The 23,096-nt window shown below is 46.9% G+C and overlaps 1 protein-coding gene across 1 annotated transcript in view; it reads right to left on the minus strand.

Annotated features, from left to right (window-relative positions):
- The window catches only part of LOC147352987 (polycystin-1-like protein 2), a 107,378-nt gene that overhangs the window by 82,868 nt on the left and 1,414 nt on the right, over positions 1-23,096 (minus strand). The window contains 5 exon segments of the mRNA XM_086349458.1: positions 1,070-1,290; positions 9,807-9,954; positions 12,824-12,934; positions 18,828-19,013; positions 21,014-21,178. Coding sequence (XP_086205584.1) covers positions 1,070-1,290; positions 9,807-9,954; positions 12,824-12,934; positions 18,828-19,013; positions 21,014-21,178 — 831 coding nt within the window.

Raw genomic sequence — 23,096 nt, forward strand, 5'->3', positions numbered from 1 at the left:
GTTGCATCTTCAGCCAACCAGAACACCAGAACAGAAAGGAGCCATAAGCACTGTTTAAAGTCCAGTTATAAAAAGCAATGGCAAAAAAATAAAATAAAATAAAGTCCAGTTATAGCTCCATGGAGTTACTGCTCTGAGTGAGGCTCCAGGAGGTGTTAGGCTGGGCTGAGACCTGTCCTCTCCACAGCTCTGTGCCACTCAGTGGCCTCTGTCCAGATCTCAGACTGGACCTGTGCCTTGAGGAAAGACGCTGCTTCGGATGAGGTCAGGTCTTGGTTGGAAGGATTCTCTATGGACAGAAGGGGTGATAGGCAAAATATTTAGCAACTGCCACTGCATGGGCACTAACTAAGTAGAATGATGTCCTGATAAATCAGAATGGACGCTGTGACCAATCTAAATGGATACTGTGACCAATTAGAATGGACATTGTGACCAATGAGAAATATTGCTGTGACCAATTGGAATAAATGCCATGACCAATCAGAATGGATACCATGACCAATCAAAATGGACATGATGACCAAGCAGAATGGCCTCTGTAACCAGTCAGAAGGGAAACTGAGCAACCAGAGGTACACCAGCCATAACAGCTGCTGTGGCTGTACCAGTGTGTGCAGCTGAATATTAGCTTGAACTGGGGGCAGTGTGGTTGTGCCAAGCTGGTCAATGCTGGCAGCGCTGAGATGTGCTCAGGCCAAGCTGGCAGCCCTCCCACTACTGTTCACATTCCCTCAACAGGGGGTGGCTTGGAAGTCCATTTCTTGAAATGGGACATGGGCATGCCAAGGATCTTTAGGAGGCTAGTTGCTCTCACTAGTCTTGTGACTTAGGCCAAATTTCTAAACATTTCTTCCATTTCTTCCTTTGTAAAATATACTGGGTGGGCTAGTATATATAAAGAACTTAGACAAGGTTCTGGTATACACTAGGTGCTAGATAAATGAATGGCTAAAAAAACTGACTCCATAAATCATTGCTGTTAGTATTCATTGAAGCCTGGGAGCTGGATGGATAGATTTGGGGCAAATCAAGGTTGCTTTGATCTTGACCATTTCTGTAGACTCACCTCCATCAAGCTCCACCTGAATCCACAGAGGGTCCCCGAAGACTGCCCAGCAGAGAGGGCTGGCTCCTGACGTGGTCAGGCCAGAACACCCAGTCACACGGAGCCTCTCCGTGTTGTCTTGAATCGTCACTTGCTTCTGAGCCATCACATGCCACTCGCTGGTTGAACACTCAGCAAACACGGTGAAATCCCCGGGGGCTGTGAATTGGTGGGTCACCCTGCTGGACAGACTGCCAGCAACAGTCAGAAAAGTTACCAGTGTTAGGCTCACACAAACACATGCATTCACACACGTGTGCACACATGTACTCACCCACGGCACATCTTCCCTGCTCTGCAAAGATAAAAAGAATGAAGAAAAAGATGCTATATGACCAAGCCAGGGTCTCAGTGTTCACAAAGGTTACATTAAGACTCCCAAAGCAAGTGAGAAGTGGAAGAAATAGCTCTGACTAACCAGGGAGCCGAATATTTGGCCGGAAGTCTGTTTTCTGCCATTTATTGCCTCTGTGGTCCATACAAACCCCCTCTTCGGGCCTTCTTGCTTAGTCTGTAAAATACTGTGCCCAGTCTACCTCTCTGGGCTTTCTTTCCCCATCTGTAAAATGGGATCAGAGTCCAAACATATCAAAATTGTGGCTGTTTTGCTTTTCATTTTCCCGAGGGGACTAATTTAAATCTCTAAAATGGCCTGCAAACATCCCCATCATCTCCCTTCCTGTCCCTCTCCTCATCCCCTGCCACACTCCCCTTCTCTGACTATCCTAGTAGCTCAGACCTCTTTGCAGTTCATAGGACTTGTCACCTCTTCCCCACCCAAAGGCCAGTAAGCATGCCGTTCTTTGCAGGGAAAACTCCTGCCCTTCTCTCTGCTCATACTCTTGGTCTTCCTTCAGTTCTCATTTTAAACATTGCCTGCTCTGGGAAGTTTTCCTGGATTCCCTTTACAGACACTGTGGCTTCTCTGCTTCTCCTGGGTGACCTTGCTTATTCCCCATCATTCTTCTCTGCGGGGCCGTCGGTGCAGATAGTCACTGTCAGTTCCCCCTGTGTACCTGCACCTGGCGCAGCACCTAGCACATAGCAAGTGCTGAGAAATAGTTTACAGAAGCACACAGTTGTGAAAAAGCCTGGAGGACAGTGGCCTGGAGTTAGCCTAGGAGAGCCTGTTTCTCCCGTTAATCACAACTAACATACGGGCAGAAGACAAAACGAAACTATGAGAGGACCCTGAGAAGGAAACTCCAGCAGGCAGACAGGACCAAAGTCAGAAGCTCAGGAGCCATCCATAAAGATGGGGGTTTCCTGCTTTCTTTGTCCCAGTGGTAGCCTGAGTCATGGTACTGCACAGTGAGTAAAGGAAACAAAAACCCAGATAGAAATCCCTTCTGTTAGCCAGGGGACCAGAGAAAGGGGCCTAGGGAGTCTGAGCGTACAGGGGAAATACCCATTTTTTGTTTTGTGTTGTTTATCTCTTCTTCTCTCCCGTCCCCATCCCAAGCTATCCTCTCTCTTGGAGCTGCACGGACTGTGTGGGATGATGCAGAAATACCTAAGAGAAAACTGATCTTTCTATCCAGATGAACCATGGAAAGGGGACTGTGGAAGCTGGAGAGTGTAGGGAAAGTCCTGAAAAGGAGAGAGGAGAGCTCCCTGATTCTGTGTGTGACCTAGCATGAATCACGAGTTCACCCATAAACTGTGCATGTGCAGAACAGACCCAAAGAAACATAGTAAAAGCCTTTAGTAAAGGACTAAGCTGCAGCGGAAACCAGCACCCCAAGTGGCACACGAGTGGAACGGAACCTGACAGCTTTGGAAACTGAACTGGTGTGGGAATCTCTGCTCATAGAAGGCAAGTCAGAATGTGCGGTCTGAATCTAATTGGGTTGGTTGTCTGCTAAAACAAAACAAACAAACAAAATATTAACATTTTCCAGAGCATTTTAAAAAGAACCCAGAGTCTTGGAACCTACTACCCAAAACATCCAGAATACAATTCAAAATTGCCTGATACACAAAGAACACGAAAATGTGACCAAATTTCAGGGAAAATATCATCGATATATGTCAGCTCTGAGATGACTCAGATATTGAAATTACCAAAGACTTTAACCCAGGGATTATAACCATGCTCTGTGAAATAAAAGGAAATCCTCCTGAAATGAATGGAAAGATAGACATTCTCAGCAGAAAAGTATAAACCACTAAAAGCCAAATGGAAATTTTAGAAATGAAAAGCACAGTGTATGAAACAAAAGATTCACTGGATGGATTTAACAGCAGAACAGAGATGGAAGAGGGAAAAGTCACCTAACTAAAAGAGCAAGAGGAACTATCCAACCTAAAGAACACAGAGGGAAAAAATATTTAATTTTTTAAAATGAGTAGAATGTCAGCAATCTGTGTTACAATATCTAAAAGTAAAACATTTGTGTTATTTTAGCACTGGAGAGGTTGCTGTAGAAAAATATATTTGAAGAAATGATGGCTGAAATTTTTCCATATTTGGCAAAACACATAAATTCAAAGATTCAAGAAATTCTATGAAACCAAATGTAAACAAAAAACAAACAAGCAAAAAAACTTGAAGCATGCCCACACAATTGCTGAATAGCTTGAAAATCAAAAGAATAAAAAGAAAATCTCGAAATCGGTCTGAAAAAAAATGATACACTACATATAGTGAGGGGCTTCCCAGGGCCACTATTGGGAAAGAACCTGCCTGCCAATGCAGGAGACATAAGAAATGTGGGTTGGATCCCTGGGTTAGGAAGATCCCCTGGAGAAGGGCATGGCAACCCACTCGAGCGTTCTTGCCTGGAGAATCCCATGGACAGAGGAGCCTGGAGGACTGCAGTCCATAGGTCACAAACAGCTGGACACAACTGAAGTGACCTGCCTCCCACATAGAGCAAACAGTGATATGAATGACTGTAGATTTCTTTGGAAACTGTGGAGGTCAGAGATAGTGAATGACATCTTCAAAGTGTCAAAAGAACTGTCAACACATAATTCTATAGCTGGCAAAAGTATCTTCCAGGAATTAAAGCAAAATAAACACATTATCTGGTGTTTGGTGATGGACAGGGAGGCTGGCGTGCTGTGATTCATGGGGTCGCAAAGAGTCAGACATGACTGAGCGACTGAACTGAACTGATCAGGAATAAAGAAATTCTCTAAGAGACTTTGTTGCTGTAAAATCTACTTTAAAGAAAATGCTAAAGGAAGTTTTTCCAGCTGAAGGGAAATGATATCAGAGGGAGACTTGGAATTTCAGGAATGAAGGGAGAGCACAAGAAAAGGTAAATGTCTCGGTAAATGTAGACTGGTTTTTAAATGTAGACTGGTTTTTAAATGTAGACTGGTTTTTTCCTCTCAAGTTCTTTGATATACGCATAACTGTTGAAAGGGCTTTTCAGTGTATATAAGTGCCCTACAATTGACAATTATAACATAAAAGATGAAAGGCAAAGGAAACCATATGCTAACAAGGCCTTAACATTTTACCTGAAGTGGTAAAATATTAACTCTAAGTGAATATTTTACCACTGAGAGTTAATAAAGTGAAACTTTAAATATATATATTATAATCCCCAAAGAAACTACTTAAAACATTATCCAAATAAGTATTACCAAAAAAGCCAATAAATAAGCAAAAATAGAATACTGAAAATATTCAAATAATCCAAAAGAGGGCAAGAAAGGGGAGAAACAAGGAGGAAGTAAACAGAGGGTAAAATAGAACACAAATAACAAAATAACAGACCTAAATCTAACTATATCAATAATTATATCAATTGTAAAAGGTCTAAACATAACAATTATTATGCCAGATGGAATTTAATAGAAACCAAGACTCAACCATATGCTGTCTACTAGATGCCCACTTTAAATATGACAGTATGGCTCAGTTAAAAGGATAAAGAAAGATGTAACAGTAAACACTAATCAAAAGAATGCTGGAGTGTCCATTATTAATATCAAACAATGTAGATTTAAGAATAAACTAGCTCTAACTCTTTATAGAAATGTGAAGGATAGCTTTGAATCTAGCCCGTTTTTTAGCAATCCATCTGGAAGAAGCAATTTATTTCATTCTCTAAACTCTGATGCCAACTGAAATTGCCCAGGACTAAAAAGCAGAGAAATGGATTTTTTTTTTTCCTGATTTCTCTCTCAGTGATCTTACCCAAGGGAGAAGAGCACAAAGTGGTTTAGTAACTGCGGCCAACAAAGAGAAGCTATGCTCGGAGAACAAAGCAATGGAGACAAGAACTTAAATTTAATAATCCTATGGCCCGACAATTCCACTCCTGGGTATAAGCCCAACAGAAATGTGTACATATGTGCTTGAAAAGTCATTTACTAGAATGTTCACAGCTGTACAAGTTGTATTAATAATAATCCAAATGCGAAACCACCCCTATGCATGTAGCATTGACATACTTGAATGAATGAATAAATAGAGGAATATTCATACAACAGAGTGTGTATGGCAATGATAAAAAAGAAACCACAGTTATACACAATAACATGGATCAATCTCAGAAACATGCTTATTGAGCAGAAGTAAGACACAAAAGAAAATATACTTTATGGTTATATTTATATAATCTTCAAACACAGGTCACAGTATTCAATGATGTTAGAAATCATCCTTGGGGACGCCCTGGAGGATTTCTAGGGGGAGAATCATGTTTTGTTTCTTGATCTGGATGCTGGTTATATGCCCGAGTTTTTTGTGTAAAAATTAATTGAGCTGTATCTTTTTATGCGCTTTTCTGTACACACCTTGTGCCTCAATGAAAAGTTTAAAAATTAGTTCAAGGCTCCCTCACTTACTGATTTGTATACATTGCTTTGACATGAATGGGATACAGCTTAATGGGAAGGGAAGGTCGCCCTCCAGACTCAGAGGTGTCCAGAGGTGACTTGAAATAAGACCCAAGAATAACGGCAACACCCTGATCTGCCAGTAGGTGGCAGTGAGTTATCCAGCACCAGGACAAATTTCACTTTATGCTAATTGTCCCTTAAGGCACTGAGATAATTTCAGAAATGTAGAAAGTTGCCCATGACAAACGAAGAAACAAAACAGCTTGCCATGCAAGTGAGCACAAGACACGGAGGTGCAAGGCAAGCATTTAAAGGAGAAATTCTTTGACTTAACTGTTGTTTCGGTTTGAGGTCTGATCCTATCCCATTGTTGTTTAGTCGCTAAGTCGGGTCTGACTCTTTTGCAGCCCCGTGGACTATAACCTGCCAGGCTCCTCTGACCATGGGATTTCCCTGGCAGGAATCCTGGAGTGGGTTGCCATTTCCTTTTCCAGAGGATCTTCCTGACCCAAGGATAGAACCATTGTTTCCTGCGTTGGCAGGTGGATTCTTTACTGCTGAGCCACTGGGAGAGTCCTCCTATCCCATTAACTCAGGTGACTTATCTGGCATGGAGATGAACAGTTCGGTTTGAAAAGCCCACCTTGTACTCTAATGAGGAGTTAAGCAAAAGTAGGAGTCTGTACAAACACATTTTAAAAGAGCATAGTGACATTTATGCAAAGTATGTGACCTCTGTACACTTAAAATTCATGCTATTTTCACATTGTAAATTGAGTGCTGAGGCTGCTGGTGCAGATAAGAGAGCATCAGAAATATATATCCTAATGTTAAAAAGAATCATAGAAGAAGGTGAGTGGGTAGTTTCAAGGTCTAACAAATCTTTAAAGTAGACAAAATTGGATTGTTTGGGTGGGGTAATGGTGAAGGGTGTCACCATCTATTTCTTTCAAAAGAGAAGAAAAAAAATACCAGTAGCTTTTACTTACAGGAATGCCCTGAGGGATTGCAAACGTAAAGCATTGCTTATTGCTGTTTCTCTTAGATTATGAAAAAAATTAATCAGAGAATTCCAGAGAGTAGTATGATAAACACCCTTGAATTCAGCATCCTGACTGGACAAATATTTGCATTTTGTCCCACTTGCTCCAGTTTTTAACTATATTTGTATGTTACTAAGATGTCCTTGTGTAACTAAAGAGCTTAGCAGGGCTACAGTCAGTTTTAACTTATGCCAAGTACAATTTGTATGAAATTTGGGGGGTGAAAGATTGTGTAACATAGCATTTCTTGTTTTATGAATGAAATACTAGCAAATGGGAAGAAACTCACAGAATAATGCCTTGGGTATTTCTATCACTTAAACCTTTTTTTCCCCGCAAAGCATCTTCATGTATAATTTGTTTTATTCTGTAAAACTGTTAATACATTATTGACCAGAAACATATTAACAGCACAGGTATTAATTTCTACAAAAATTCCCTGGTCAATAAATGTATTAAGATCGCCATCAATATAAATGTGATAGGGAAGGAAATGGAAACCCAGGTATCATCTCTGAGTCTCAAATTGTATCTGGGATAAGAACCCCAGCCTCTGGATGCAGTTTATTTGGTGGCATGGCACAATGCCTGAGACCCCAGAGGATTTCTGAGCTTGAGACCCAGCACACTCGCTGGACCAGATCTGGGCTGTGGGCGGGGCTTGCCCTTAGTTTGCCCCACCCGACCCAGGCCTTCCAGGAAGGCTAGGCCCCCGCAGGGCTGGATTCAGAGACCTAGCCCCACGAGGTAGAACCAGAGATGTTTCAGGGTTAGGTGAGGGGCTTATGGGCCTCCATGATTTCCCTGAGGATCCTTGTTGAACTGGAGCCCCTGAAATGAACCAGAACCCAAGGAGGACCTGGAACTGATGGGGCGGTCCTCTGGCTGGGGCACCCAGCAGGGCAGAATGGAGCTTACCCAGGCCCAGGTAGGACTCTGAAACGTTATGAATTGTGTGCAGCTGCCTTTGGGTTGGGGAGGTTCTGTTCCCTAGAGGAGGCAGCACTCAATGCCCTTGGGCCCTGATGCTGCCAGCCACGTTCTCCATTGGGTCTAAGAGCCAGGGCTTTGATTCCCAGGCGGTCCTGACTTATCCGGCTGTGCTGCCACTCACTAGCTGCATGGCTTGGGCAATGCTACTAAACCCTCTAAGCTTCAACAGCTTTGTCTGTAAAACAAGATAATCCTTATCTAGCTCAGCACTGTCCAACAGAAACTGTGAGCCACGTGTATCATTGTAAACTTTCTAATGGTCACATTGAAAAAGTGAGAAGGAACAGGTGAAATTAATTTTAATAATTTATTTCCTTTAACCTGATGCTTTTGAACTGTGATGTTGGAGAAGACTCTTGAGAGTCCCTTGGACTGCAAGGAGATCAAACCAGTCAATCCTAAAGGAAATCAGTCCTGAATATTCATTGCAAGGACTGATGCTGAAGCTGAAGCTCCAATACTTTGGCCACCTGATTCGAAGAACTGACTCATTGGTAAAGACCCTGATGCTGGGAAAGATTGAAGGCTGGAGGATAAGGGGATGACAGAGGATGAAATGATTGGATGGCATCACCAACTCGATGGACATGAGTTTGAGCAAGCTCTGGGAGATGGTGATGGACAGGGAGGCCTGGCGTGCTGCAGTCCATGGGGTTGCAAAGACCTGGACATGATTGAGCGACTGAACTGAACTGAACCTCATAGATCCATAACACTAGCATTTATACGTATGTGTGGGTGCATGCTAAGTCACTTCAGTTGTGTCCAACTCTTTAAGACCCTGTGGACTGTAGCCCAAGAAGCTCCTCTGTCCAGGAGATTCTCTGGGCAAACACTCTGAAGTGGATTGCTGTGCCCGCCTCCAGGGAATCTTCCTGACCCAGGAATCGAACCCACGTCTCATGTCTCCTGCATTGGTGGGTGGGTTCTTTACCACTGGTGCCGCCTGGGGACAGCCCATTTCTATGTATAAGCAATATCAAAACATCATTTAGTGAGATATTTAACACTCTTTGGTGGGGAGGGAGCTACGTCTTCAATATTCCATGTGTATTTGCATTTACAGCACATCTCAATTGAGAGCTGCCTTATTCCAAGGGCCCAGTAGCTCATATGGTGAGTGGCTGTTATATTGGACAGCATAGCTTTAGCTCATGAGGTTGTTGTGAGGATTAAGTGAAATCATGTATGAAAGCTGCTTAGCTGCTCTATTATTAGTAATGCTACTATTATTTTTATTATCCTTATCAATAAAAAACATTCCCACCCCCAGGTGAGCATCTTCCTCACCCCATTACTGACTCCTTGGACAGTGACTCAGGGAAGACTCTACTGAGCCAAGCCGAAAGGACCCAGCTCTCCATGACTGCTGGAGTGACCTTCGCTGAGAAAACCTGTGAACACCGTTCTTCCCATTTCCATATGTATGCCACTTTGTACTGTCGTTTTGCCATGCCTTCTGTCAACAGGTGGAGACTATTTCTCTGGCCTTGGAACTTGCTTTGGCCAATGGGAAAATTAGAAAATGTGACATAGGTAGTGATTCAAAAATGCTTGCATGTTGTGCTTTGCTTTCTCTCGTTGCTTGAGACTCTTCTGCCGCCATGCAGCTGAGCCTAGACTAGCCTGTGGGTGACAAGTGACACATGCCACTAGCCAACATCCAGCTTACTGCCAGACACATGAATGAGGCCTTCCTAGGCCATCCATCTGAGCTAGACCACACGAAAAGCCACCTAGCTAATCCAAAGAACCATGGAAAATAATCACTATTATTGTAAATCACCAAGTGTTAGGTTGTTTTGTTATGCAGCAAAAACTGACTGATACATTCTGAATCAAGGCTCAGAGATACCTCTTACCTGGGTGGGTAGTAGGGATCGAAAATGTGGCCATCTCCCATATTAATTATACAGGACAGGTTTCCGATGTAGGGAGAAAGGAGCCATGTAAGGGAGATGGTGATGTTGTCAAAGATGAAACTCTCATTGGACACCATCAACTGCAGGCCTGCAGATCAAAACACAAATGCCATTTGCTATTATGAAGCAAAATTGCATGTTTCTGTTTAAAACTTACTGTCTTCTGTCTACCTGTCCTTAGTGGAGCTTTTACAGCTTCTGCATGTTTATTCTACTTTATAAGGTTCTTTTGAATCTTGTTTTTCATCCAGGATACAGAACTTGAAATGTACAGAGGGTCTACAGTGAAAAGAAAGTCCTTCCCTACTGCTACCCCTCAGACCCCCAGTTCTGGTCCCCAGAAGCAATCACTGTTAACCAGTCTCCTGGGTCACCTTTTACAGATACTGCAAGGAGATCCAACTAGTACATTCTAAAGAGATCAGCCCTGGGTGTTCTTTGGAAGGAATGATGCTAAAGCTGAAACTCCAGTACTTTGGCCACCTCATGCGAAGAGTTGACTCATTGGAAAAGACTCTGATGCTGGGAGGCATTGGAGGCAGGAGGAGAAGGGGACAGAGGATGAGATGGCTGGATGGCATCACTGACTCGATGGACATGAGTTTGAGTGAACTCCGGGAGAGGGTGATGGACAGGGAGGCCTGGCGTGCTGCGATTCATAGGGTCTCAAAGAGTTGGACGCTACTGAGAGACTGAACTGAACTGAACTGAATACATGCACAAGCATGTACATACTTTTTTATTTATACAGATGGTGCTCTGTTCACTATTTGGCACCTTCCGTTTTTTTTTTTTTTTTTTTTTTCACTTAATATATCTTGGAGATTGTTCTGTATGAGTTCAGTCAGAGAGCTCTTATACCCTTTAAAAGCTGCACAGTGTAGCCTAATTTATTTAACTAGGATCCATTGATTGTCTAAATGTACTTTATAATGTTTAAAAAGACAAAAGGCAAAGCATCTTTAGGAAAATCTCCTTGGTTAGGGTGGCTGATGAATCAATGTTAGCCATTTAGCGCACCTTAAATTTTACGAAAACTAAAGCTTCATAAGTTAGCCTAGAGGATGGGGTGAAGGGTAGAACTTCTGGGGTTCATGCAGCCCCGGGCTAATTTGTGCAATACCATCTTTTGGTTTCTGGCACAAATGAGAAGGGAAAAGAAATAAAAAGCAGACACAAATGAAAAGGACTTTCCTGAGCTGGTGAGAAAGCCACCGCGGTCCTGATTGGTCCTGACTCACAATCATCCGAGGAAACTCGGGATGCAGCAGGCCATTCTGGGCACAAAGGCCAGGGGGTGGAGGGAGAGGAGACTGCTGGATGAAGTTCCTCCCTTCAGAAATCAGAAACTGATGTGATCAGAACACACTGATTCACAAGGGACAGGATATTTGAAATCAAAGTCAAGACAGAAAATCTGGTCCATGTGGCAGCCAGACCCAGCTCACCCACTGCCCTAAGCTGCGTGTCTGTCTGACGACAGTGAGGCTGCGACTGGCAGATCTCCAAGGGCACCCTTTGTCCGGGAGCAAAATCACCAAACGGAAACTGCTGCCAAACCACGTGGCCTCTCTTCCCAGCAAACAAAACGAGACACCCTGCTAACTCTTATTCCACCCATGCGTGTTCCATAAACTAATGCCACCCCCACGTCCTGTACCCTCTCTTCTATGCAGGCTTCTTCCTCCTGTCTCTGTGGGTTCTGCTCTCCTGGATGGCCCCTGGGGACCCCAACGTTCCCTGACTCATCTTTCCCCTGCAGAGCTCCTTGCTCCATTACTCACAGCCTCAGTAGAATTTGCTGTTCTGACCGATTAATTGGTTGGACAAGGGCATAATGTGGTGTCCCAACCCAAGGGGAATTGGCACTGTTAGTAAGAATGAACTCGATACAGCCATTTTGGAAGGTAATGTGGCAATATCTACTAACATTTAAAATTCACATACCCTATGACCCACCATTTCTGCTACTAGAGATCTCTCCTCTAAAAATAATCCCAGGTACATGCCAAGATACATGCACAAGAGATCACCGCAGAGTGATCTGTAAGAAGGAAAACTCAGATGCAGTCTAAGTGTCCATCAAGAGGGGAACAGGTTAAATAGATTTTGACTTAATCTTATGATGGGAGAAGGCAATGGCAGCCCACTCCAGTACTCTTGCCTGGAAAATCCCATGGTCGGAGGAACCTGGTGGGCTACAGTCCATGGGGTCACAAAGAGTTGAACACGACTAGCAACTTCACTTTCACTTATGATGGGATACTGTGCAGTCATTAAAAGGATAAAGTAGTGACTTGGAGAGAGGTCCAAGATATATTATTAAGTGAAAAACATTGAGTTGGAGACTAAAATGTTTAACTCATTATATTTATATGAAAATATACATCTGTACATTCATGTCTATGGCTGTCTATGAAAACACTTTAAAAGGAGGGAAGAATTTATTCTAAATAGTTAACACAAACAGGATCATAGAATTGAATGGGGGGAGTCTTCCTTCTTGATTCATAAAACTTGCACAAATTGTGGTAGTTGGGTTCCGTTTATGGTTTTTTAGATTTGTGAAAGTCCCTGTGCATTCTAAAATGGCAGCCTATGGGGAGGGTGGTGGTTGAGTGGGTGTGGCATGTAGGAATCCTTCTAATCAAGTAATCTCGGTTTTGTCTGTTGTGTTTATTGGCTCAATCCATGAAATTTAATTTGAAAGGTCTTGGAGTTAAAACAGTTATTTTAAACTTCTGGTTTGGTGGCTTGTTTTGCAACTGAACCTCAAATGGTTTTCCCCCAGACTAAGCCAGGCAGGGAGTTTTGAGGACAGCAGTTTTGAGCGAGGAGGTCTCTTAACACACAGCAGATCTGCCCCGTGAATGGCTGCTCCCTCTGGTCCAAGGGAGACTAGACATGGCTTGGAAATAAGAAGGGAATTCCCGCACCCCGGCAAGCTGGAGACTCACCTTCCCGGCACAGGTACTGCACCCACAGGTAGCTGCCTCGGCCGGGGCACAGGTCTCCAAAGTAGGTCCCATCTGCTGCCACCTGGCAGGCCTGCAGCCCCTGGCACTGGCCTGGGAGGCACCCACATCCCAGAGGAAACAGGAGCCGTGTGAAGGAGACAGGGGATAACACAGACAAGAGATGAACGACCTTGCATTTGTTCATTCACCCACCACGCCCCCAACAAGCACCAGTTAGTACCTACTGAAGACCCAGCACTGAGCCTGGTGCTGGCTGTGAGAGAAGTAGATTCCTTCCCTCCAATAGCTCAGGGTCCAGAATGTTGGAATACACCAGAATCCCCAGGAGGGCTTGTGAAGACACAGATTCTAGACCCCGATTTCGATTCAGTAGATTTGGACAGCAGCTTGAAAATTTGCTTTTCTAACAGGTGATGTCAAGGCTGCTGGCCCAGGGACCTCACTTTGAGAACCACCGGTCCACTGGCATCTAGTCAGATGACCTAAGGTAGAATCCCACACCCTGAGAACTGGCAAAGAGGGGACAAGATTAGGAACTCTGAGTCTGCCAAGGGCACCAGGTGTCCACAGGAGACGGGTGTGGTCTGGTCAGAGCTCTGGTCAGAAACTGCGGGGTCATGCCAACGCCCCTCCCTCCACCCATGTAGATGTAATAGCTGCCTAGAGAGGCCTGGAGAAGGGACAGGCAGGTCCTGGCTCCCTCCTTGGCTCCAGAGCATCCTGTAGGTTTGCCCTGCACCCACTCCAGTGTTCTTGCCTAAGAATCTCAGGGACGGGGGAGCCTGGTGGGCTGCCGTCTATGGGGTCACACAGAGTCGGACACGACTGGAGCGACTTAGCAGCAGCAGCAGCAGCATCACCTTCCTTGTCCTCTTTCATCTCTTAGAAACCCATGCTTGCTCCAGATTTTGGCATGCATATTTATTTTTTTAAACAACTTTATTGGGGCTTCCCGGGTGGCTCAGTAGGTAAAGAATCTGCCTGCAATGCAGGAGACTACTTGCAATGCAGGAGACCTGGCTTCAATCCCTGGGTTGGGAAGATCCCCTGGAGAAAGGAATGGCAACCCACTCCAGTATTCTTGCCTGGGAAATCCCATGGACAGAGGAGCTTGGTGAGCTATACCATGGTTATACTCTTTCTCTATACTCAAAAGAGTATAGCGATACCAAAGCTAAACTCTTTGCTACCATGGAGTAGCGAAGAGTCGGACACGACTGATCGACTAAAATTAAAATTACTTTTCTTTCTACTTCTATTTATATGTTTTGGCTGTGCTGGGTCTTCATTGCTCTGCATGGGCTTTCTCTAGTTGCAGCGATCTGGGGCTACTCTCTGTGGCCACGTGTGGTCTTCTCACTGCGGTAGCTTCTCTTGCTGCAGAGCAGACTCTAGGCTTTCTCCAGTTGCAGCGATCTGGGGCTACTCTCTGTGGCCGCGTTGGTCTTCTCACTGAGGTAGCTTCTCTTGCTGCAGAGCAGACTCTAGGCACACGGGCGTCAGTAGTTGTGGCCTATAGACTCAGTCGCTGCAGCCTGGGGGCTTCGCGGCTCCGTGGCGTGTACAATCTTCCCAGACCAGGGATCATACCTGTGTCCCCTTTATCAGTAGACCAACTCTTATCCACCGCCACCAGGAAAGTCCCAGATTTTGACATATCTCAGTGCTCTTTGCCTGCCCAGTTACTTTGCCAGGCAAGCGCCACCCCATCCTCAGATTCTCTCCTGGCCCTGATTCCTCCCCCTGTGTCATGGTTTCATGCCTCCCTCTTGTCTTGTCTTCTTCAGTTGCCCGGTCATGTCCAACTGTTTGTGACCCCATGGATTGCAGCATGCCAGGCCTGCCTGTCCCTCACCATCTCCCAGAGTTTGCCCAAGTTCATGTTCACTGCATTGGTGATGCCATCCAACCATCTCACTCTCTGATGCCCTCTTCTCCTCCTGCCCTCAACCTTTCCCAGTATCAGGGGCTTTTCCAATGAGTCAGCTGTTCGCATCAGGTGACCAAATATTAGAGCTTCAGCTTCAGCATCAGTTCTTCCAATGAGTATTCAGGGTTGATTTCTCTTTGCTGTCCAAGGAACTCTCAGGCGTCTTCTCCAGCACCACAGTTCAAAGGCATCAATTCTTTGGTGCTCTGCCTGCTTTATGGTCCAGCTCTCACAACCGTATGTGACCACTGGGAAGACCATAGCCTTGACCATAGCCTTGACTATATGGATTTTTGTCAGCAGAGTAATGTCTCTGCTTTTCAACACACTGTCTAGGTTTGTCATAATTTTCCTACCGAGAAGCAATTGTCTTCTGATTTCGTGGCTGCAGTCACCATCCGTAGTGATTTTAGACTAATAAGCCTCACCTGTTATTGTTAGCCATGGACCAATGACTCTTCAGTTTATGTCTCTTGTCTAGCTCTCTCTTGAGTTCCGATCCTATGTGTCCAGTCATCTACACAGCATCTACACATGGGTGTCACAGGGTACCCTGGGCTTCTCATATCCTGAAATGAGGTTTTGATCTCTAATTAGAGTTCAAGTGTGTCCCCCAAAATGTATCTTGAAGTTCTAGCCTTTGGTGCCTGTGCATGTGAGCTTACTTGGAAATAGTCTTTGCAAACATAATCAAGTTAGGATGAGGTCATTAGGGTGAGCCCTTTGTCCAGTATGATCGCTGTCCTTTGGACACAGAGACAGGACACGTGAAGCTGGAAGCAGAGATTAGAGAGACACATCTACAAGGGTTTGTGGTGGAGCGTTGCCAACAAATCCTGGATGCTAGATGAGGAGAGGAAGGGCTCTCCTCTGCAGGTTTCAGAGCTAGAGAAGTCCAGCTCTCATCTTGATTTTGGACTGGCCTCCAGACTGCCAGAGAATGTGTTTTCTGTTGTTTTAAGCCACTCAGTTTGTGGTACTTGGTAAGGCAGCCCCAGGCCAGATCTCCCTTCTCCTCTTTCCACCAGCTTCTCCTCCTGCAGCCTCTCCTCTCAATGCCAAGGTCGTCCTGGACTCCCACCATTGATGAATCCCATCAGTACTTCCTGTTTCTGAAACCTGTCCCTTTCTGTCCATCTGCACTGCCCTAGTCTGTGCCCCCAGCCTCTCTCACTTGGGTTTCTGGCATCAGCCTCCCTTGCCTGGACTCACAGCAGCCTGTGGGTGGCTTTAAAACACACCTGGCTGTGTTCCTCCCCTGCTGTAAAGCTTCCAGTGCTTCCCCAACATCTTGGGCTACAGCCTGGGTTCCTCGGGTGCGAGTGCCCCACCTCCACCTGCGCTGAACACTTTGCAGCTCCCTGCACCTACCACGCTCTTTCTCGGCCCTGAGACCGACACAGGCTCTTCCCTCTCCCTAAACACCCCTCCCCATTCACCCTGTTGTCCTTTTCCTGCATGATTCCTATCAGATCTTCAGGTCTCAGTTAGATCTCACTTCCCCTGGGAAGTGGGCCAGTCCTTTGACCATCAGCCCGCATATCCACCCTCACCCTACTTGATCTCAAATTCGGGGAACTACATTTCCCACACTCCCCTGTGCTCTAGCAGGTGCTGATGGAAGACTGGAGGCAATGTATTAGCTTCCAGTGGCTGCTGTAACAAATGACAGAAACTTAGTGGCATAAAGCAGTGCACATTTATTACCTCACAGTTCTGGAGGTCAGAGGTCTTGGTGGGCTCAGGGTATGACAGGCTGAAATCACAGCATCACAGCAGGGCTGTGCTTCCTTCCTGGAGCTCCTGGGGAGGAACCTGCCTCCAGTCCCATTCTTCCTGATGGCTGAACTCAGTTCCTTGGGACTGTAGGACTGAGGTCCCATGTCCTTGCTGACTGTCAGTTGGGACCACCCTTAGCTCTTAGAGGCCTCTCTCCAGTCCTTTCACGTGACCCCCTGTATCTCAGAGCCTGCAGTGACCATCAGATCTGTTTCATGCTTGAATCTATCCAATTTATCCATCTGCCAGGTCTGTTTTATGCTTCTAGCTGGAAAAAGTTCTCTGCTTTGAGGGGCTCATGTGATTAGACTGTGCCCACTTAGGTAATCCAGGATAATCTCCTATTTTAAGATTAGCAACCATAATTACTTGCACAGAGACCCTTTTGCCACGTAATTTAGCTTATTCGTGGGCATGGCGTTTCATCATACCCACAGTTCCAGAGACTGGGGCGGGAACCTTGGTGTTCATAACTCTACCTGCCCCGGATGGGAAGAGGTGTGGGCAGGATGCCTCTCACCCCTTCTCACGGTAGCTCCTCTGCAGCCCCAGCTCCCTCTGGCAAGGACCTCCCCCATGGTCCTTGCTCCCACGGGGCAGCCTCCGTCATGGTTCCAGCGCCTGCTGGGCAGCCCTGACTTCTGGTTTTGGTGTGACATCCACTGTGGCTGTCCCTCCAGCCCTTTGGGATAGTAGTGGCTTCATGCTGCTGCACTCTGAGGGTTGCACCCTTATCTCATCTTTGGCCTCTCAGCACTTCCATGACGGGTAGTCCGCTCTGCTGGGAGACCTACCATGAGTTCTAGTTTCCTGCCAGGACCCAGTTCGCTACATCACTCGGCGTGAGTTCTTTCCCTACTAGGGGCGCCCATAGCACTAGAGTGCAGTCTCCAACAGAGAGGGGATGTTTGGTTTTGCTTTGTTCTTGTCCACTGCTCTTTCTCCTGCACACAGAACAGTACCTGACACATAGAGTAGGCACAAAGTGAGTTCTGCGTGAGTGACTAAGGAGCAGCTTTGCCCCCTTCTGTGTGACACTGAGCACAGTGCTAGGTAATTGCCTGCATTTGTGTCTGTCTCCCCATTTGACTGTGACCTCTGTTGAGGAACAGATTGTGTTTTATTCATCACTGAATCCACAGAGCCCACTATCGTGCGTGGCATAATGTCGGTACTCAATTAATGTCTGTTGGCAAACTGATTGAATGAACGAGTGATGGTGGCTCTTAGGTACAAACAGACACCTCCTGGGGCTCCGCCCAGATCTCCTCCAACCTTCCCCCAAAGGATGCAGGGCTTCATCCAGTGTGCCCTCTGGGTGTGGCTACAAGGTTTGAGAGCTTGCATCTGAGTGTTTGAGGAAATAGCCCACTGAGTTCCACCTGAGAGGGAGGCACACTCGTCGGCCTGTCCAGCCCAGGCCGTTCCCCCTTGGGGGGCCACGTCTCAGGGATGTGGGGCCAACGAAGGAGTCGGAGGGAACCAACTAGCTGAAGCCAGCATTTCCTTCCCCGGCGCCTGCTCTAAGGGGAGCAATGTGGGTCAGACGTGTGGGGAGAGGAGCAAGTTGTTTTCCAAGGGAAAATCCTTGTCACCAGACAAACCTGGCTCAGAGGCGGATTTAATCTGGTTTAGGAAAACAAGGGCCTAGACAAATCCTCTCATGTGAAGGGGAGATACTATCCAGAATTGTGGTTTGATTAGACAAAGAAAAACAATTGTTTCAGGACTGTTCGCATAGCAAGGATCAATCCACACATCTCTCAACAGAGGAAGAGACAAACTATGATATAGTCACATATGGATGAAATAAATATGCTAGTACATGTATCAAGAGGAGTGGTGGGTAATCTAACATTTTATTCATTTTGGTAATGAGAGAATGTTAAGCAAATATGGAATAACGTTAAGATCTGACCAAGTTGGGTATTGAATCCAAGGAGTCTGTTGAAGTATTTTTTAGTCTTGTCTGTACATTTGAATTATTTTGAAATTTTAGAAGTTTAAATTCGGAAGAGAAAGCAATATTGTTTGCACCCAGTTGGGATGGGGAGCAAAATGCCCACCGGACTCATCAGATGGCTTTGATGTCAGGTGAGGTGTGAGCCATGGCCCCCTTACTCCCCTACTTGGTGTGGGCAGACTGGCCAGTTTTCCCACATGAAAGAGGCCGGAGTTCAGATGTGAAGGCCGTGCAATCCTTCCAGACCCCTTCGGTGGACACGGGACACTGGGAAGTGTCCTGCACTTGCAGCCAGAGCCCTTGGGTCCTACCTGCCACTTCATCCTTGGCGCTGACCCAGCTGCATTCCTCCTCCAGGTCTGAGGGGTGCCCGGCACCCTGGATGCAGTAGTGGGGCGTCTGGCGCCCGTAGAAAGCGTCCTGGATCTGGATGACCTCCCCCGAGCCACAGTGCAGGGTGGCATTGAGGCCCTCGCAGGCCAGACTCTGGCCGACACCTGTGGCAAAGGTAAGGGGGACACAGGTCACAGATGGGCCAGTGCCCGTTGATGGGAAGTGGAGGGGCCTTGGGCCAGGACTGTGAGATGCTGGACACAGCGGGAGCTGACTTAGCAGGGCTGAGAAACAATGTGATGGGCATGAGTGTGGCTCTGGAGCCAGACTGCCCAGGGTCTGGGCCAGCCCGGCCTTGCCCTGGCTGTGCTGCCTTCTGCAGGCTACCCAGCTTCTCTGTGCCTCCCCTGTATGGGGTAGTCAACATCACACCCCATAGAACTGTTAGGAGGATCAGATGAATCTTTACACATAGAGTCAGGGCTACAGAAGCCGCAACTATTGTTCCGCCTGTTTAAGTACCTTCCTTGAGCCTTATCTGAAAACAAAGATGCTAAACAAGCATTTTTTGAAAAAATGAGTGATTTCATTGAGTCTTTTTACCAGTCCTATGAACTGTACTGTTATCCTCTTTGGTGACATTGGGCTCTGTGGGGTCCCTGTGTTGAGATCCCACTCCAGCCCAGCTCCTGGCATGTGGTCCACACTCGGTAAGCATTTGTTTATTGACCTAGCTCAGGTGTGAACAGCAGAAAGTGGGAACCACTGGCTTCAAACTCAAGCCTGTCTGCCTGGTGGGAGCACCACAGGGCAGAGGTTGAGACCAAAATCTGTGTTCATTCTTGTGGCTGCTGTAACAAATGACCACAGACTTAGTGGCTTGAACATCACAAATGTATCTTCTGATAGTCGTGGTTCAGTGTGGGCTTTACTGGGCTAAAATCCAGGTGTGGCCAGGGCTGATTGCTTCTGGAGCCTTTAGGGGAGAATCGATTCCCTCGCCTTTTCCAGCTTCTAGAGGCCCCTACGGTCCTCATACTGTGGCCCCTTCCTCCGTCTTCAAAGCCAGCAGCACAGCATCTCCCCCTGTCTCTCTGATCATCACATCTCGTCTCATCACTTCCTAGACCTGTGGCCTTGGGGCAGGAACTTACCCCAGAACTTCCAAGCCTCCCTTTCTTAGCTTTGTAGTGGGCCTGCGACAGAATAGTAGAGGTCCTTCTACTGTGTGACGAGTAAGCGCACACAGGCATGCGCAGTTCAGCTCCTGGGGCTGAAGGTGCTGAGACAGGCTTGCAGTGGGGGTGGGGAAGGGGGAGGAGCTTGGTGGGGGTTGGGGAGGGGCTTGGTAAGAAGCCAGGGAAGTTGCATAACCCACAGGTGCACAAAGTTTCTGAGTTTCACAATCAGCCAGGCAGGAGAGTTAAGCTCGAATGGCACCTATCTAAAGCTGAGCATGGGGGAAATAGAGCAGGGACCCCTGTAAGTGTCCAAACCCAGAACGGGGCCTGGAAGCCAGAGTCTCCACTAAGGGGCTTAGAAACAGGAAGAAAGCTGGGCCCAGGAAGCACAAAAGCTTCAACTGAGCCTGGCTTGATGGTCAGGGGACCATGGGGTAGCTCAACTCCAAGACCAAGCCCCACATGGCAGGCAGGACCCAGCGTGGAGCCACAGGCCATGCCTTCAGGGACTTGCACACACACACAGCCCCCAGGGCCCAGAAAGGGTCAACCACAGGCAGCAGATGGAAAGGGCACAAAAGCAGAGCACGGAGGGGATTCAGGAGTTGGGGGTGAGGGGCTCAAAGCCAGGCTGACCAGGGAGCAGGAGTCAAAGGCGAGTGAGAACAATCTCCTGGGACCACATCTCCTTCCACGGGAAGACTGGAAAGGAGAGGAAATGCGGCCGAGCATCTCCATCTAATGCTGGTTGTGAGACCAGCACGGAGGTAGGCAGGTGAGTGGACAGGGATGCAAGCTGGAGAGACGATGGAGTGAGACACAGAGACACGGAGCATCACACACACAGAGACTGCGGGCATTTAGAGAGAGAGAGACAGAGAGAGACAAAGGGAGACACAGCGAGAGAGGAGATGCAGAGAGACGGAGACAAACCAAGAGACAGGAAAAGGTGGAGGAAGACCCCAGAGCAGAGCCCAACTCACCAAACTCGCAGATGAAGGCGAACTCCTGCGTGCAGTTGTCCGAGGCCACCCACCTAAAGGAAGGGTCTCTCCCGATGTAGCTGCAGGCTTTGGGTGCAGAAGCATCCTGCCCTCGGCGCCAGTGGCTGTAGCTCACACATGAGGCGTCCATCCAGATCCTGGGCCCTGGGATGGGAACACGACCACCAGGCCTTGCCCCAACGCCACTCCTTGTGTGCAGTGGGTGCTTAATCAGTGCTGACGGATGGCCTGTAGGCCTCTGTGCCACGCCAGTGCAGGGGCATTGCCTAGCCACTGTCTTCCAACGTAAGACAGGAAGACCTGTCTTCCAGGTTTCTTGACCTGCAAACCAGGGCACCAAGCCCATGCAAGGCAGTTTGATTAAATAAATGATGCTTCCAGCAATGTCTAAGCACAGTCGAAAAAAGAGCATAGCAGTGTGCCTTGGGTTGGTAAGAAATGTTCCAGAAAGAAACAGGGGACTTGTTATATATACGTGGACAGTGATAAGTTAAAGTAGAAGTAGTTTTCATAGCCTCGGTACTCTTCAGAGACTTGAATGCACTGACAAGGCTACTGAAGAAGTGAGAGAGAGACTGTGTGTGTGTGTGTGTGTGTGTGTGTGTGTGTGTGTATCAAGGACACCAGAGATCTTGAAAGCACTGGATATGAAATATTTACTGTGAAGACTTAAGAATACATTTACCATTTTTTAGAGGAAAGAATCCATACATATTGTTAAGGAAGATTCAGAGAGCAAAAAGGTATAAAATGAAAACATCCCTTTCAACTCACAGACTTCTCCCATCATTGTTATGTCTCTTGTAAATTGTTCCAGAACAAGTGGCATCCACACACACACCTCTAGAGTGCCTGGAATCTAGTACCCAAATGGCACGTAGTGTAGTACTCGAATGCTATGGTACTGCACTCGGCCAGGACAGTCCCCTGCTGCTTAAGCAACTTTGAATGCTGGAGGTCAGGACCTCGCAGCCTACTCAGATCTACCCCATTTTCTGTAACAGCCATGCAGTATCCCTTGGAGATTGTAAATAGACATGCTCTGGACCTCTCTGGTGGTCCGGTGGTAAAGAATCCACCTGCCAGTGCAGGGGACACTGGTCCGATCCCTGGTCTGGGAAGATCCTGCATGTTGCAGGGCAACTAAGCCCATGTGCCACAGCTACTGAGCCCACATGCCATAGCTGCGGCAGCCGGTGCGCCCTAGAGCCCGTGCTGCGGGACGAGAGAAGCCACTGCAACTGGAGGGTAGCCCCCACTCGCTGCAACGAGAGCAAGACTTCATGCAGCATTGAAGACCCAGCACAGCCAATAATGAATAAATAAAAATGTAAAGTAGACGTGCTCCTTTAACTGCATGTAAACGAGTGTCTGATACACTGAAATCCACGCTTTCTGTGCCTACAAAACAAGAAACCGTTCAAAGGATGTCACCTGAAGATGCATCTTAGAATTCAGATCTCCTGGTTGTGAGTTTCCTAAACTGAGCTTTGGCGGCTGCTCCTTTATTAAAGCCTTTCCATCTATGCTGGCATGTTGCTGCAGGTGCTCAGCCCAGACCAAGCTGCTGCTGCTGCTAAGTCGCTTCAGTCATGTCCGAGTCTGTGCAACCCCATAGACGGCAGCCCACCAGGCTCCCCGTCCCTGGGATTCTCCAGGCAAGAACACTGGAGTGGGTTGCCATTTCCTTCTTCAATGCATGAAAGTGAAAAGTGAAAGTGAAGTCGCTCAGTCGTGTCTGACTCCTAGCGACCCCATAGACGGCAGCCCACCAGGCCCCTCCGTCCATGGGATTTTCCAGGCAAGAGTACTGGAGTGGGGTGCCATTGCCTTCTCCGCCAGACCTAGCTTCTCATTACTAAAGCCCAGCAGTTTCTACAGGGCAATGCAAGGTGGCAGGACACTGTCATCTTGAGCAAGTCATGTCCTCTCTCTGGACTTATTTTCCCCGTCCATAAAATAAGTGTAGCAGTGCTCGCCTCATGGGGCAGGTGTAAAGCTTAAATATGAACACCCATTCTTTGTTATGAACGGATCCCAGGAAAACAAAAATGGCCACAAT

The sequence above is a fragment of the Bos grunniens genome, chromosome 18, assembly GCF_055505025.1.
Source record: "Bos grunniens cultivar Pamir isolate PY7600 chromosome 18, Bosgru_T2T1.0, whole genome shotgun sequence".
Classification (NCBI taxonomy): domain Eukaryota; kingdom Metazoa; phylum Chordata; class Mammalia; order Artiodactyla; family Bovidae; genus Bos; species Bos grunniens.